The sequence below is a fragment of the Octopus bimaculoides genome, chromosome 5 (assembly GCF_046866305.1).
Source record: "Octopus bimaculoides isolate indiv1 chromosome 5, ASM4686630v1, whole genome shotgun sequence".
Lineage (NCBI taxonomy): Eukaryota > Metazoa > Mollusca > Cephalopoda > Octopoda > Octopodidae > Octopus > Octopus bimaculoides.
The window spans coordinates 17,777,771-17,794,959 of NC_142932.1; the positions used below are offsets into that span (position 1 = coordinate 17,777,771).

The 17,189-nt window shown below is 38.0% G+C and overlaps 1 protein-coding gene across 1 annotated transcript in view; it reads left to right on the forward strand.

Annotated features, from left to right (window-relative positions):
- Positions 1-317: 317 nt before the first annotated feature.
- LOC106877429 (uncharacterized) overlaps positions 318-17,189 on the forward strand; it is a 61,877-nt gene continuing 45,005 nt past the window's right edge. The window contains 6 exon segments of the mRNA XM_089352007.1: positions 318-444; positions 7,398-7,499; positions 9,377-9,456; positions 13,279-13,401; positions 13,867-13,989; positions 15,611-15,733. Of these exon segments, the coding sequence (XP_089208133.1) occupies positions 374-444; positions 7,398-7,499; positions 9,377-9,456; positions 13,279-13,401; positions 13,867-13,989; positions 15,611-15,733 (622 nt within the window). The 5' untranslated portion in view covers positions 318-373.

Consider the following 17,189-nt stretch of genomic DNA (forward strand, 5'->3'; position numbering starts at 1 on the left):
GCACCATCACCACAACCACCGTCACTACCATCATCAAAAACGCACCATCACCACCGTGCCCACCGTGACCACCACGACGACCACGACGACCACGACAACGACGACGACAACCACCACCACCACCTCCACAAACCACCGCTGCCACTACCAACACCATTGCTACCACCACCACCACCACTACCACCATCATTATGAAAACTGCTAAGAAACACACCACCACTTCCATGCCCCTCACCACCATCATCAAAACCGCCATCAACGCCAAATCACCAATACCAACATCGTACCATCATTGTCGTCCCTAATTTCTGTGGGGCAGTTCACACAGGGATTTTGGTGACAGCATATCGTCAACAGGTGGACAGACTTGAGAATGTACTCCGTGAAGCGGACTGTCTTCTTATTACTGTGGACTGTCTCTCAATTGGTTAGTGTATCGGCTTTGTGAGTAGACATTTATTGCCATTCTGGTCTTCTTGTTTATAGGAAGAGGGAGAGACATCGAGAGAGAGAGAGAGAGAGAGAGAGAGAGGGGTGGAGGGATGGAGGAGAGAGAGAAAGAGAGGGAATGAGAAAGACAGAACTTATGGTATGAGGAGGGTTAAAGACTGAGGAAAATGTATGTATGCCTGTATGCATGTATCTATTGATCGATCGGTATATCTGTCTGTCGGTGTGTCGGTGTGTCGGTGTGTCGGTCTGCTTGTCTGTCTACCCATCTATCTGTCTATCTATCTGTCTATCTATCTATCTATCTATCTATCTATCTATCTATCTATCTATCTATTTGCATTTCTCTCTCTTTCCCTCTCTCCCTCTCTCTCTCTATATATGTATATACACATATACATATATATATATATATATATATATATATATATATATATATATATATATATAGCCCCTTGTGGGCGATAAAGAAATAATATTTATATATATATGTATGTATGTAATAATACAAATAATATGAGAGCATATGCATATATACGTACATGTATGTACATACCTACATCTACATGTATATATAGATGCATATCTGGGTACAGGACGTTGCAAAAAAAAAAAAACCAACGTGGACAAAATGATAAACAGAGTACAGAAAACACACAGGCCACATAGAGAACATTTCTTTCATCAGCTGCCACCATTCTAAAACTAAATGTGTGTATGTATATATACAGAGACGGACGGAGAGAGCGAGAGGCAGAAAAAGACAAAAAAGTACAAGTGGGTAGGCAGAACTAACAAACGAGTGGTTGTATGGATGGCAACGTGGGTAGCAAGAGTGTACAGACGAGTAGAGGGGCGGAATGAGACATTATTTGGATGGGTATGTGGTCAGAAGTAAGAAAGAGAGGAAAAACATGTTAACAGTTCGTGAGTGAAGGAGTGTAGGTGTATGCATGTGTATGAGTGTGTATGTGCGTTTGTGAGAATGAGATAGTGAGAGAGTAGGAGAGAAAGCGTAAGAGAGGGAGAGAGAGTTAGTTAGAGCATTACGGGTGGCCAGAAAGAATGAAAACAAATGGTAGAGAAACCAAGTGTAAGGGAAGGAGAGAAAGAGAAAGAGAGAGAGAGAGAGAGAGAGGATAATTGGGGATGTGTTGTGTTTATTAGAATAAAGCACAATACTAGGAATTGCACAAAATGTAATTTAAGGCACGGGTCTGTAAGCACTGAGCTGTAGACTATTTGGCCACCGGGCCGCAAAGAATACATTCTAAAAATTTGTCTTTATTTTATTGACTATCACAGTCTGCAGCGTGTTTTTGTATTGTATATGTAATGTATATATATAGATCATATAAGTAATAATTAAATTTTGATAGGTTTGTTAAGTGCCAACGTACGAAACTCTGGGCCCTTGAGTCACTCAGTAGCTTCTGCTAAATATTGATAAAAATATACGTATACTCATAGTTTGAGTTTTATTTTTCTTGCTTGCATCACCATACCTGTAATAATTAAATTAAATTAAGCACTTTATGTACTTTATCGTGTCTTGTCATGCGTGTGATCGCTTGAAAACATTGTTTTACACAAGACCTGTCTCTGGTGCAAAAAGGTCGGAGACCGCTGATTCAAGGAATCAGAAAATCGAAGTTCTTATCCCGCCAAAGTTGACAGTCTTTCAGTAAAAGACTGGCGTGAATTCTTTTCTTTATATCTATTTTCCTTTTAAATTCTGGTTTTGTTTCAAGTCAAAAGAGATCATCAGATAATATTCCTGCCATTAAAATTTAGCTCCAGCTTGGTATATAAGTTTGGGAAAGATCTGTGTTGAATAAGAGACATTTGGCTGAAGTAGTAGTAGTAATAGCAGCACCAGCAGCAGTAGTAGCAGTAGTTCTTGCTGTTGTTGTTGCGGCTTTTGTTAACGTTGTCGTCTTTGTTGTGTAAATCCAGGTTGTTGTTGTTGGCACTCCGTCGCTTACGACGTCGAGGGTTCCAGTTGATCTAATCAACGGAAAGGCCTGCTCGTGAAATTAACGTGCAAGTGGCAGAGCACTCCACAGACACGTGTACCCTTAACGTAGTTCTCGGGGATATTCAGCGTGACACAGTGTGACAAGGCTGGCCCTTTGAATTACAGGCACAACAGAAACAGGAAGAAAGAGTGAGAGAAAGTTATGGTGAAAAGAGTACAGCAGGGTTCGCCACCATCCCCTGCCGGAGCCTCGTGGAGCTTTTAGGTGTTTTCGCTCAATAAACACTCACAACGCCCGGTCTGGGAATCGAAACCGCGATCCTATGACTGCGAGTCCGCAGCCCTAGCCACTGGGCCATTGCGCCTCCACAGGAAATCCAGGACAGTAGTGTTTAATTGAACCTTTAATTTTTCATGTTTTGGCGCAAAGCCAGCAATTTTAAAGGGAAGGAAAAGTCGTTTAAACCGATTCTTGTGCTCGACTGGTTCTTATTTTATCGACCCCGATAGAATGAAAGGGAAAGCTGACCTTGGTGGGATTTCAATGTAGAACGTAAAAAACCCAGAAGATATGCCATTAAGAATTTTGTCCGACGCGCTAACGATTCAGTAAGTTCACTACCTTCAGCAAACCTATAGTCAAAAACTTTTAGCCGCAAAAACCCGGTCCATTGTTTCAGATACAATGTTTGTAGGTATATATTACCTAGTACGAAAATCCTTTTGTTTCCATTAAGACGATAAAGTTTCAGTGAGATTTTGCCCATAAATTTATCAGATCGAGTGACCCCATAGAAAATCCCTTGCTAGTTCGACCTCATATCTGTTCAATTAGTTGTTGTAGAATGGTGAAGGTGAACAATGTACTCAATACTCTTTCTACTTCGATTGTTTCTTTCCCTAATGTAATGTATTTGAATTTAGCAGAAACTAGCTGATACCACCTTAGCGTGCGGTCTACCAACACTTTTACATTTCTGTGTGAGGTCTACCTCTACTACAAGAATTTTATACTGCAGGATGATAAACAAGTCAAATAATGTCGGAGTATGTTTTATCATTAATGACATGTAGGGCGGTGAGCTGGCGGAATCGTTAGCACGCCGGGCGAAATGCTTAGCAGTATTTCGTCTGTCGTTATGTTCTGAGTTCAAATTCCGCCGAGGTCTACTTTGTTTTTTATCCTTTCGGAGTTGATAAATTAAGTACCAGTGAATCACCGAGGTCGATGGAATCGACTATCCCCTTCCTCCAAATTTCAGGTCTTGTGCCAATAGTAGAAAGGATTACTAATGACATACATAAGGCGGTCAGCTAGCAGAAACGTTAGCACGCCGGGCGAAATGCTTAGCGGTATTTCGTCTGCCTCTACGTTCTGAGTTCAAATTCCGCCGAGGTCGAATTTGCCTTTCATCATTTCGGGAATCGATTAAATAAGTACCAGTTACGCACTGGGGTTGATGTAATCGATTTAATCTCTTCCCCCAATCTGCCTTTGCGGTAAAAATTTAAAATCCATTATTAATGACATACATAAGATGGTGAGCTGGTATAAACGTTAGTGAGCTGGGAAAAATACTTAGCAACATTTTGTCTGTCATTACGTTCTGGGTTCAAATCCCGCCGAGGTCGACTTTGTATTTCATTCTTTTGGGGTCAATAAAATAAGTAACAGTTGAGCAATGGGGTCAATGTAATCGACTTTGTCCCGAAATTGGTGGCTTTGTGCAAAATTTGGAATCATTATTAATGACATGTGTAACTGCTACAAACAATTTGCATTTAACTCCTTTGGTGATGCGAACTTCATGTATCATCCAGAAATGCCACAAACAAATTTGATTCTCTGTACTTTCCAGGAAATTTGACCAAAGTGTGACTAGAAAAATTCACAATGAACGCCTCTCATTTTCTTTAGAATCCTTGCTTTTTTGCATCCAACCATGATCGTCCAGGAGCCTGATCCCGAATCCATAAGATATTTAGTTTAGCGTATACAGGCTATTCACCCGAATGAATGTAATTTGTTGTTGATGTTCATATATGGGTTCATTTCCGGAAAGAATGTGAAGTTTGGTACCCTTTTCGAGGACCACGAAGTACAGGCTTGCCCTTCCTTCCTCTTTCACGCTTTCAGTTTTCTTGCAAGGCAATACCACAGCGATGACAAGAATCTGCTCCTTGTGGTTTGATCCAGAAGACTGTTTTTTTTCCGTAAAAAAGCAACTGCTGTTTCATCTGTCAAAATGACACGTCTATAGAAATCTTTTAATAACATTGTAATAGGCAAAATGTTACACGAATATTTGAGAAAGATATTGGTGTGGGTGTTGATAATTTTTGAAAGGTCACATCAGGTCAAAAGCTAAAATAAATAAAAGGTAGGCATGGTCAGTAATACTCAGGTCACTCAGCTCAAAAGAGTACAAACAAAGGTAAGGAAAAGTAATAACTTCAAGCCATAAAAGGTCACAAAAACTGGCGGATGTCTCCGTAAACAGATAGATTAAGTTATTTAACAGCTTAGGCTAAGGATATTGCACTAGAAGGTGCGCTAACGTAGCACCTACATATATGTCTGTACGAATGTATGTAAAAACATAGTCGTGGCAAAAAATATATATACACATATACATATACATTCACACACACACACACACACACACACACACACACATACACACACACACACACACACACACACACACACACACACACACACATATATATATATATACATGCGTATATATATTTAAACATACATATAGACAATATATACATGTGTATATATATAATTATATATATAATTATATATATAATTGTATATATGTGTATATATATATATATATATATGTGTGTGTGTGTGTGTGTGTGTGTATAGATATATATATATATGTGTAGATGTGTATATTATACATGTGTGTGTATTTGTATCTATATCTATATATCTATCCTTCCCCCTCTCTCTCTCTCTCTCTCTCTCTCTATATATATATATATATATATATATACAGACACATATACATATATACAAGTACACATACACACACACGCGCGCGCACAAACGCACGCGCACAAACGCACACACACACATACGAACATACACACACATACACACATATATAGGACATACGGTGTTCCAGGATTGTCACACCTTTAGGCTGAAACCGAGTCGGAGCTATTTCCTTGACTTCTCTGTCTTTAACCTCTGCTAACTTTATGTGCTGTACAAATAATTTGTAATCCTGAGAATGCAAATCAATTTGAAGCAAAACAAATCTAAATCAAATGAAAGATAGAAAAAACAACGTTTATCTAATTGTTGTCTAATTAATATGTAAGCTGTGTGTTTGGGCATGTACAAAGTGACATTGCTAATAGTGCAATATATACACAGGCGAAGGCATGGCTGTGTGATAAGAAGCTGGCTTCTCAAACACATGAACCTGGTTCAGTCACACTTCGGGCAAGTATCTTCTACTATGGCCTCAGGCCGACCAAAGCCTTGTGAATGGATTTGATAGAGGGAAACAAGGAGCCCGTCGTTATATATATATATAATTTTATCCAAGAAAAGTGAATGGTTTTGTGACGGAACGTTTGACTGCGCTTCTTTAGATAAGCAGTTATACACAATCCATGCACTAATTTGTGAAATTAAAACAGTGCCTCTACTTTATTGTATAACAAACAGTAAATCCGAAGCAAATTATGATTTGGTATTTAAATTTATTAAAGAAGAAAGGAATCGGAGTATGAAATCAATTACAGTTGGCTTTAAGAAGGCAGCTATAAACAGCATTAAAAAAAATCTCCCCCACGTTTCTGTGTTTGGTTGTTTTTTTCCACTTCAGACAGTGTTTATGGCGCAAGATACAGGCTACAGGTTTACAAACGTGCTATACCGAAGGAAGAAAACGCATTTATTATAAAACAGCTGCAAGCGTTAGCTTTCGTGCCATCTAATGATGTAGCTACTTTGAGCAATTCCTTTATTCTTTAAGTGCTCAAACTGATGAAATTTTGGAGAAATTCTTGTCTTATTTCGAGTGTACTTGGGTAGGAATCATGCAACGTGATAGACGTCGACGACCACTATTCGACATTTCAACAGAGTTCTCAATGATCTCCCGAAAACCAACAACTCTCTAGAAGGGTGGCACCACGCCTTCAGTAGAAGATTTAACGTCCATCACCTTAACTTATCCAAATTAATTGAGAAGCTTAGGGTAGAACAGTTACACACCGAAATGGTAACAGAACAAGCCATAGCAGGGCTTGAAATGGCAAGGAAGAGCAATTGTACGTAATATCTATTGTATGTAATTTTTTTTTTTAAATAAATTGTTTTTATTTGTAAGTCTAATAAAACTTTTTCGTAATTTTTACTTTGTTTTTAATAAATGTCGACACATTGTCTTTTCGGTAAATTGTCCAATCGGTCAATTGCCCTGTCTGTAAGTTGTATGTCGGCCAACTGTCTGTCGACGAATTGTCCGTCTGCCGTATAAGTCAACCTACTTCTTTCTATAACTTTTGATCTGAGAAATTTGATTAGCTTGAAAGAAAATACGGTATATACCCCGAAGCGTTCTCTCAGGCACTTTAATAAACCATCTTTGCTGTCTAAGAGTAAAAATTAGGAGATATTAATAGGAGAAGCATGTATATTTACCACATGTTTCTAGAAAACAATTTAATAAAACAAATAAGTGAAAAAATATATCTTATCAACTTTGTTTACACAACAGTATACCTTAATTAAAACTTAATTGTATTAACTAGTCCCACACTTGTACTTTCTTTGTATCTAAGCGTTCCTTACTGATAATTTATTTGTTATCAGCCAATTTCATGCATTTTAATACCTGCTTCTCATATATATTTATTCCTTACCTTTTATATACATTTGATATTTGTACCCACATGTTTCCTGTCCATCTGGTTGCATATTTACGTTGGTGTACAGTGACGGAAGATGTCCATACCAGTGTCAGAAACAATATTCAGTGCGGGAGTCTTACCACGTAAAGTGTGGCTGGTGGGGATGGAGACGATGTAAACGTTACAGGTAAGTAGAATAGTTTTATATAAGAACCTATACTTATATCTTTCAGATTTTACATCAGATTTTTCATCTTAACCCTGAAATTTCTCAGTTTGCATCACACATATTATATCTCAAATCTTTCATCTCATATCACAGACGTCACCCATTTCATCACATGTTTCACTTTGTACATTTCAAAAGCTCAGTTTTCACGTTCATATCTCATGCATCTCACTTCTCCGTTCACAAATTCAAAGCTCACTCCTCGAAACTTACACAGCACAACTCACATCTCATATGTCAGATTTCACAATTTAAATCTCACAACTCACATTTTACATTTTGCTTTTCACATTTCAAACATCACATCCTTATCTTATTTATCAGATTCCATATGTCACACTTCCAGCCTACTACATTTTGTAGATTACATTTCACATATCACATCTCACAATAAATTTCACTTTTTAATTTTCACACCCCATTTCGATCATTTACCAATCACCATATATATTTTATATCTTTCATCGCCTCTCCCATCTCATACATTCAAGTTTCGAAGCCATCGTCAACTTTTTCCTTGTAAAAGTTTAACAAGCATGTATTCGACTAAAAGTTACTGAATAATTCTTCATTTTAATGGTAAATTGTTTATATACATGTATGTATGTATGTATGTATGTATGTATGTATGTATGTATGTATGTATGTATGTATGTATATACACATATGTTTGTATTATATGTATATACAATATGTATATATATGTGTGTGTGTGTATGTGTGTATGTGTGTGTGTGTGTATGTATATTAAGAAGAAGGAGGCTGTCAGAATTTTGGATAATTCTTTATTAGTGCTTTCGTTCGTGTAATCAAACCCTTGAAAGAGTTTGATTGAACTGACGAAAGCGCTAATAAAAAATTATCCAAAATTCTATTTATGAAGATCATATTTTTATATATAAAAGATGGAGGTGGAAATAGCGCAGAAGTAAGTCTAAGATATTTCAATTTAAGAAGGAATTTAATAAAAAATTATATAAAGAAGATATTACCAGTTTCGATGTTTCTCAGCATGTCTTGACCTCCAGACAAAAGATGAATTGTGTTTACTTCAACTTTTTATAATTTTTTACTGATATTTGATAAGATGAGATACATCGAAACCGGTTGTGGTGAAAGAGTACAGCAGGGTTCGCCACCATCTCCTGCCGGAGCCTCGTGGAGCTTTAGGTGTTTTCGCTCAATAAACGCCCGGTCTTGAGGTGTAATGAGGACTCATCAGACATATATATATATATATATATATATATATATATATATATATATATATAAAAGACAAAAGAACAGCCAGTCTGCTACAGTACATCTGTCAGATGAATGCCATGAGGCAGGAAAGTATACTAGTCCTTATATATTTAATACTCAATATTTCATATATTCAATAAGACATTCAATACTTCATTTCATTTTACTATTTATATTATATATTCCATATTCTATGTCCCACATTAATTTTATAAGAATATAAATAAAACATAAAAAACAGACAGAGCTGGAACTCTTTTAAATAATATATTCCTCTATACACGATCATACAAAACCCTTTTTTATATTTTTTATTTTTATTTTCATTCACACACACACACACACATACACGCACGCACGCACGCACGCACGCACGCACACACACACGTCTGTGTGTGTGTGTGTGTGTGTTTGTGTGTGTGTGTGTGTGTGTGTGTGTATGTGTAAGTAGAAGGAGAGAGAGCGATAGAGAGAGAGAGAGAGAGTGAGAGAAAAAGACAGAGAGAGATAATGAGAGAGCACGACATCCCAATATGCAATGTAATAGCGAATGTTTCTACTATTTATTGCTTATGTGATTTATTCAACAGAGTCGCATACAAGTACCAAATGGATACTTGTTATCGGTGCTGTCGAGGATGGAATGGAACCGTAGAAATTGGATGTGAAGGTAAGAGAATTCGTTTAGTCAATTCGTTTAGTCAACTCCTTTATTTTTTAGAGCCCCTGAGGAAGTTATGTGGAATGAAGTTATCCTCAGACCAGAGATCAGCCCTAGCTGGAATGATTACAAAAAAGGGAACTCCGGTAAAGGCACCTTAAGTACCTTAACCGGGAGATAGACTAACGCCACTAACCAAAAACTGAGAAAGCCCCAAAAATTCGGAACAACTACCACGAGGCAACTCTCCCTGACACTCTTGCAAATGTGCTTAGCATCTAAAACGTGGGGAGGGGGGGGACCCAATGAAGTCGACTTCGGTAGGATTTGAACCCGAGCGCTAAAAGAAGAATATGATGCGTGACGTGAGAACTGCAAAGTCAGCATTTATTTAATATTTACCTCAGCCGTTTGTCAATATTTTCCGAGTTGAAGGCGGTGAGTTGGCAGAAACGTTAGCACGCCGGGCGAAAAGATTAGCGGTATTTCGTCTGCCGTTACGTTCTGAGTTCAAATTCCGCCCAGGTCGACTTTGCTTTTCATCCTTTCGGGGTCGATAAATTAAATACAGTTACTTACTGGGGTCGATATAATCGACTTATTCCCATTGTCTGTCTTTGTTTGTCTCCTCTATGTTTAGCCCCTTGTGGGAAATAAAGAAATAAGAAACGTTAACAAGCCGGGCGAAATGCCAAGCGATATTTCGTTTGTCTTTATGTTCTGAGTTCAAATTCCGCCGAGGTTGACTTTGATTTTCATCGTTTCGGGATCGATAAATTAAATACCAGTTGCGTACTGGAGGTCGATCTAATCGACTGGCTCCTCCCCCAAAATTTCGAGCCTTGTGCCTAGAGTAGAAAAAAAATATTTTCCGAGTTGAGAAAACTCGAAACAAACTATGATCCACTAACTTCATCCTCATCCTTTAGGATGAGGATGAAATTAGTGGATCATAGTAGTAGTAATATTCAACAGCCAAGATAAAGCACGACCATTGAATTACAAAATGGCTCCAAAATCACTTTCTACTTTACATGCAATTGTTCATGTTTTCTTTTTTTTTTTTACCTTTGGAGTTATTTTAAAGAAATGTGTTCTTTTTCTTCTTTAAGACAGTAGAGTGTAATCTGAAGGAGTTTCGGCTGCTAGGGAACACATAGATATTTGTTATTCAAAAACAATATATACAATGTATACAAGCTTCTGAATTAACAATAACGTTTGTTGGCACTCCGTCGCTTACGACGACGAGGGTTCCAGTTGATCCGATCAACGGAACAGCCTGCTCGTGAAATTAACGTGCAAGTGGCTGAGCACTCCACAGACACGTGTACTCATAACATATTTCTCGGGGATATTCAGCGTGACACAGTGTGACAAGGCTGACCCTTTGAATTACAGGCAGAACAGAAACAGGAAGTAAGAGTGAGAGAAAGTTGTGGTGGAAGAGTACAGCCTCGAGGAGCTTTAGGTGTTTTCGCTCAATAAACACTCACAACGCCTGGTCTGGGAATCGAAACCGCGATCCTATGACCGCGAGTTCGCTGCCCTAACCACTGGGCCATTGCGCCTCCAACACTAACGTTATATTTGTTCGATCTGCAAATATATATAGAAATTAGCTTACTGTTACTTGCAGGTCAAACGATTGCGTACAAGTTACTTCATCTCTTGTTGTTGCTGTTATTGTTGTCGTATTGACAATGTTGTTGCTGTTTGTTGTCCTTTAACAATTTTATGTTGTCAAAGGTAACTTTAAGCATATTTTGAAATCAAATCAGATCATGATCTTTAAAGATAATTGGTTATTTGATTAACATGTCAAATTACAAGTATTCATTCTTTACAACGTGATGTCCCGTCTAGCCTAATATTTCATAGCAATAATACAATTAACTGGATAAATTATTAATTAATCTATTAAGTATGTTTCGTAGTGGTAACACACCTGATTGCATTTGCTATTTAATCTGTTAATTAATGTTTTATAGCAGCAATTTGACAGATTGGATTCGTTATTAATGAGCCTGTTAGCTTAAGTTTCGTAGCACCAGTGTACCTAGGACTACTTTATCTAATAAGTCCTATTATTGGAAGTAGAGCAGTATCTTGTTATTTGAGTGAAATTTAGCTGCTATTTCGAGCAATCAATTACAGGGTCCGTGATAGGTTGATATTGCTTAGCTCCAGGTCAGTCCAGATCAAGCCGACTTGTGATCAAAAAGATACCAGCCATGATCATCCCCATTTTTACCGACTATGTCAGGGGTTACTCTTTATTCTTTTACTCTTTTACTTGTTTCAGTCTTTTGACTGCGGCCATGCTGGAGCACTGCCTTTAGTCGAGATAATCGACCCCAGGACATATTCATTGTAAGCCTAGTACTTATTCTATCGGTCTCCTTTTGCCGAACCGCTAAGCTACGGGGACGTAAACACACCAGCATCGGTTGTCAAGCGATGGTGGGGGGACAAACACAGACACACAAGCACACACACACATATACAGTTAGATCGAAATCGCTATTATATATATATATATATATATATATACGATGGGCTTCTTTCAGTTTCCATCTACCAAATCCACTCACAAGGCTTTGGTCGGCTCGAGGCTATAGTAGAAGACACTTGCCCAAGGTGCCATGCAGTAGGACTGAACCCGGAACCATGTGGTTGGTAAGCAAACTACTTACCACACAGCCACTCCTACGCCTATTGGGGTTGGGGAACTTTCTTAACCAATTGCTCCAAAATATATTTATTTACGCCGACGTTACCCACCCCTTCATTTGAAAGGAAGAAAAATCATAGATTCCTTGAATTTAAAAGATTTATTGAATCTATTTATAAGGAGAACACAATTATAAATATAAAGAATATAAAACAAATGCGATAAAATGAATTAATATCCTCATTATGAAACAAAAGGGTTTTTCTAGAAAATTTTTCACTACAGATTTTGAAGAAATGATGTTTCATTTTTGTTAGAATTACATCAAAACTGGGGCATTTTGATGCCAGAGCAATTTAGATACAGTCTTCGGGAACCAATCGATTACTCTGCTTTGTTTTTGTGTTGCAAAGAGTTGTTGTTGCAAAAGGCAGCAACTTTTTGGCCACCTCGTCATGCAGGAAGAAAAATTCCTATCGTAACAAGGAGCACGTTTTTTTTTAAATATAATTTTACTTATGTCTGATGAGTCCTCATTACACCTCAAGACCGGGCGTTTATTGAGCAAAAACACCTAAAGCTCCACGAGGCTCCGGCAGGGGATGGTGGCGAACCCTGCTGTACTCTTCCACCACAACTTTCTCTCACTCTTACTTCCTGTTTCTGTTGTGCCTGTAATTCAAAGGGTCAGCTTTGTCACACTGTGTCACGCTGAATATCCCCGAGAACTACGTTAAGGGTACACGTGTCTGTGGAGTGCTCAGCCACTTGCACGTTAATTTCACGAGCAGACTGTTCCGCTGATCGGATCAACTGGAACCCTCGACGTCGTAAGCGACGGAGTGCCAAAAACAACAACACCTCAAGAATTTCATTTTTACCTCACTTGGGGTAAATTACACCGGTTCGCCGACCCCTGGTCTATGTGCAGCCAAATACATATCATTGAATACACTCATTTTTTCCTAAAAGTTCTTACTTGGCTGGTGTTTCTTGCAGGCCAAGCAATCACGGAAAGGCTCCTTCCTTTGTAGAGATGTGGGTTTATCTATCGGGAGAGTTTGTTTTATTCAGAATGTAACCTAAGATGGCAGTAATGAGGTTACTACATATTAAATCATTTTCACATACGTAATTTCCTCTCCTCCATTGATCAGATATCGACGAATGCGACAGTGGAGACGCTGAATGTGACCATATATGTCACAATACACCGGGATCCTACTCATGTGACTGCAGGAAAGGTTTCTATCTACAACCGGATGGTAAACAATGCAGAGGTGAGACACCTTGTACATTTCTCTTCTTCTTCTTCTTCTTCTTCTTCTTCTTCTTCTTCTTCTTCTTCTTCTTCTTCACATTTTCTTCCCCCTCCACTTCCTCCTCCTCCTCCTTCCTCATGTCCTTCCTCTTATTATCTCTCTTCCTCCTCCTCTTCGTCGTCTTCTCTTCACTCTTTCTTCTTCTTTTTCTTCTTCTTCTTCTTCTTCTTCTTCTTCTTCTTCTTCTTCTTCTTCTTGTCCTTCCTCTTGTTATCTCTCTTCCTCTTCTTCGTCGTCTTCTCTACGCCTTCCTCTTTCTTCCCTCTGCTTTCTTCTTCTTTCTTCCCTCTGCTTTCTTCTTCTTCTTCTTCTTCTTCTTCTTCTTCTTCTTCTTCTTCTCCTCCTCCTCCTCCTCCTCCTCCTCCTCCTGCTCCTTTCTACCAATTATTCTTTCACACCTTTACAATTACTATATTTGATCAGACATCAACGAGTGTGTAATAGCCAACGGTGGGTGTGAACATGTGTGTACAAACGTACATGGCAACGTCGTATGTTCGTGTCGGAAAGGGTACGTTCTTAATAAAGACAAGAAGACATGCGCAGGTGAGTCTCCTTTATTTTAACGACATCCACTACGCATGCACACGTACATGCAGACAGGCAAACATTCATATAGCCACACACATTCACAGATACATACATGCTCGTATACATACATGCAAACACATGCATATATACATGCATACACACGCATATGCATCTTTTGTGACCAACTGAGTAACTCGTTACATTTAAATAAATAGTTTAATTATGTTAAATACGTAATTATCTAAACGCTTAAAAATGTCGTAGAGCAACTCTCGGTTGACAGTCTGACCGTAGGAGACGAATTCTTTATGCAAAATATCGCGGATGTCGGATAAACCGACGAGCATGCTCTTGGTTGAGCTACGGCCATTTCGTGCACCTGTGCCACTCGAGACATTGCGCACGACCCATTGCCTCGTCATCGTAAGCTTACCGAAGCATGCCCAATGTCTTTGTAGCAGACTGCCCAAGTTTAACGCAAAATTTTTCGTCGACCTTCTGTTCCAACTTCCTGTCTATTATAAAAATCGCAGACTACTGTATACACGTGATCACAAGTTGTGAAGTAAACATTCGGTACACTGTCTCACAAAGGTCACTACTAGCTCTCACTGTGCATGCAACCTTGTGCTGTCATCTGTTGGTGCGCTACAAAACTAGTCCGGGAACTTTTTGATACCACCATCTATAAATTGTCGCCGTCTGAATATAGGTAATTATGCAGAATCGGTCATTTGGTAATCTACAAATATAATGGCGTAACACAACATAATTATACAAATTAAACAGTTATATATTTGAAAGTATTGTTAGCTTTGTTCAAAGACACTCAAACAGTACGTCATCAAATGTTTTATTTGAACGGAATGATTTGTACTTGCTTTTAACGATATCAAATCTGATGAAACTCAGTTAGATCGAAATCGCTATTATATGGAGGTTTTACCACTTTTATCACCCACATACTTTACACGGGATTACAACACATATTTTCTTTTGATCTTTGTTTTGTTCACATTTTCTCTTCTAAAATTAATATATTTATTTTCATTTTCCCTTTTATATTCTTCCGTGTTTAACTTTCTTAAAATTATATTCGTAAATTCTATTTTACACTAAGATTTATAATTTTCTCACTTAAGATGGTTTATTCAATGTTATTTTTTATCCATCTCTTTCGAAATGGAAGTTTGAAGTGGATAACCATTTTTATGGCTAAAACACGGGGAGAAATTAAGCCCATAACTTTCCCGTGCGCTTAGAGCTTAGGATAACATCATTGCACCACCACCACCACCACCACTACTACTACTACTACTACTACTACTACTACTACCTGTTTCTCCTTGAGACGGTGGATCACTTTCTTTCGAAATTTTTTCGCGTATTGCAACAGTTTTCAATCACGTGACTTCTTTTTTTTCACTTCTTCATTCTGTATTCCTATAACTTCTATACTGATATTCCTTTATTCTGATATCAGTTAAATTTTGTTATTCTAATGTTTTCTTATATTTCTACTTAATAATAATATTGTTATTCTCTCTGTTTTTTAATGATTTCTTTTGAATCTCATTTCCGTATCATTCCGTCATTCATCTATTCCACTATTCCTTTATTCTTTCTTAACATGAAGACGTCAACGAATGTGATGATGGCAAAGGCGGTTGCCTTCATATCTGTATAAACACAAAAGGGTCGTACATCTGTGAATGCCAATCGAGATATTTCTTGGAAACTGACAAGCGGACCTGTAAAGGTATATAATTCAAACTTATTGAAGCAACACAACATACATACATACATACATGGTAATTTCGGATAGAGAAGAGAAGCAGAGTACAGTTATGGAAATCAGTTGCTCAGAGGATGTTAACATAAAGCTAAAGATCAGCGAAAAAGAAAATACCTATGCTGAACTATTGAGGAATCTACAGGTACTCTATTCAGATTATAAGTTCAGGTTTAAATCTGTAAATATTGGGGGGCACTTGAATATGTAACACACTACCTGAATAACAATCTTGAGAAATTAGGCTTCTCAAAACCAGAAAGGAGAAAACTGATTCGAAAACTACAGATCTAAGCCGTCACTGTAAAACTTCCCAGAAGTTTATCATTTAAATATATATGAGCATGTCTACATATGCAACTACATGCATATTGTGCAAAATATTCTGAGAAAAAGTATTTTTTTCACCACAGCAAAACACACACATACACACACACACACACACACACACACACACACACACACACACACACACACACACACACACACACACATTCACACTCACGCATACTGGCACACGTTTAAATATACACATACACACTTATATAGATACATATAAACATACACGCACATCTATACATGCCTTAAAGTTGAACAGATTCAAATTAACTATAGAACTAAGCCGTTCTTTTAGTAATATTTCTAATTAATTATGCAGAGTGGAATTAGATAAAAACAAAAATTAATTGCATCTAATGATTTCTAACATTAGCTCAAGGTCACACATTTTTATTGGAACAGTTTAATTAATTTGACAAGAAACTAATTGCAAACAAGCGTTGATGTATAAATAAATTCGTAATTCACGTCAGAGTCTGAATTCAGAACGTAACAGGCAATAACTAAGTACTTGAATGTATTCTGTTACCAACACCTTTGACCTGCCTGAAAGCTTAACATTATTTGTACCTTCTCCAGGTTGGCGAGCTGACAGAATCGTTGGCACGCTGGGTGAAATGCTTAGCGGTATTTCGTCTGCCGCTACGTTCTGAGTTCAAATTCTGCCGGGGTCGACTCTGCCTTTCATTCTTTCGGGGTCGATGAGTACTGGGGTCAATGTAATCGACTTAACCCCTTCCCCCAAACTTCAGGCCTTGTGCTTATAGTACAAAGGATTACTTGTATCTTCTTTCACTTCCTCGAAGTTTAATAGTTTTTAACTTTCACTTGCAGTCTTGCTGGGTGGTGGGGAGTTACCAATTTGAAGGGCTCTATCCGAAAAATCGACCCCCTTAGTTATTTTTCTTTTAAGCCTGGTACTTATTCCATCGGTTTCATTTGCCGAACCGCTGGATTACGGAGACATAAACAAACCAGCACCGATTGCCACAAAATACAAAGGCACACACACACACACACACACACACACACACACACACACACACACACACACACACACACACGCACACACACACACACACGA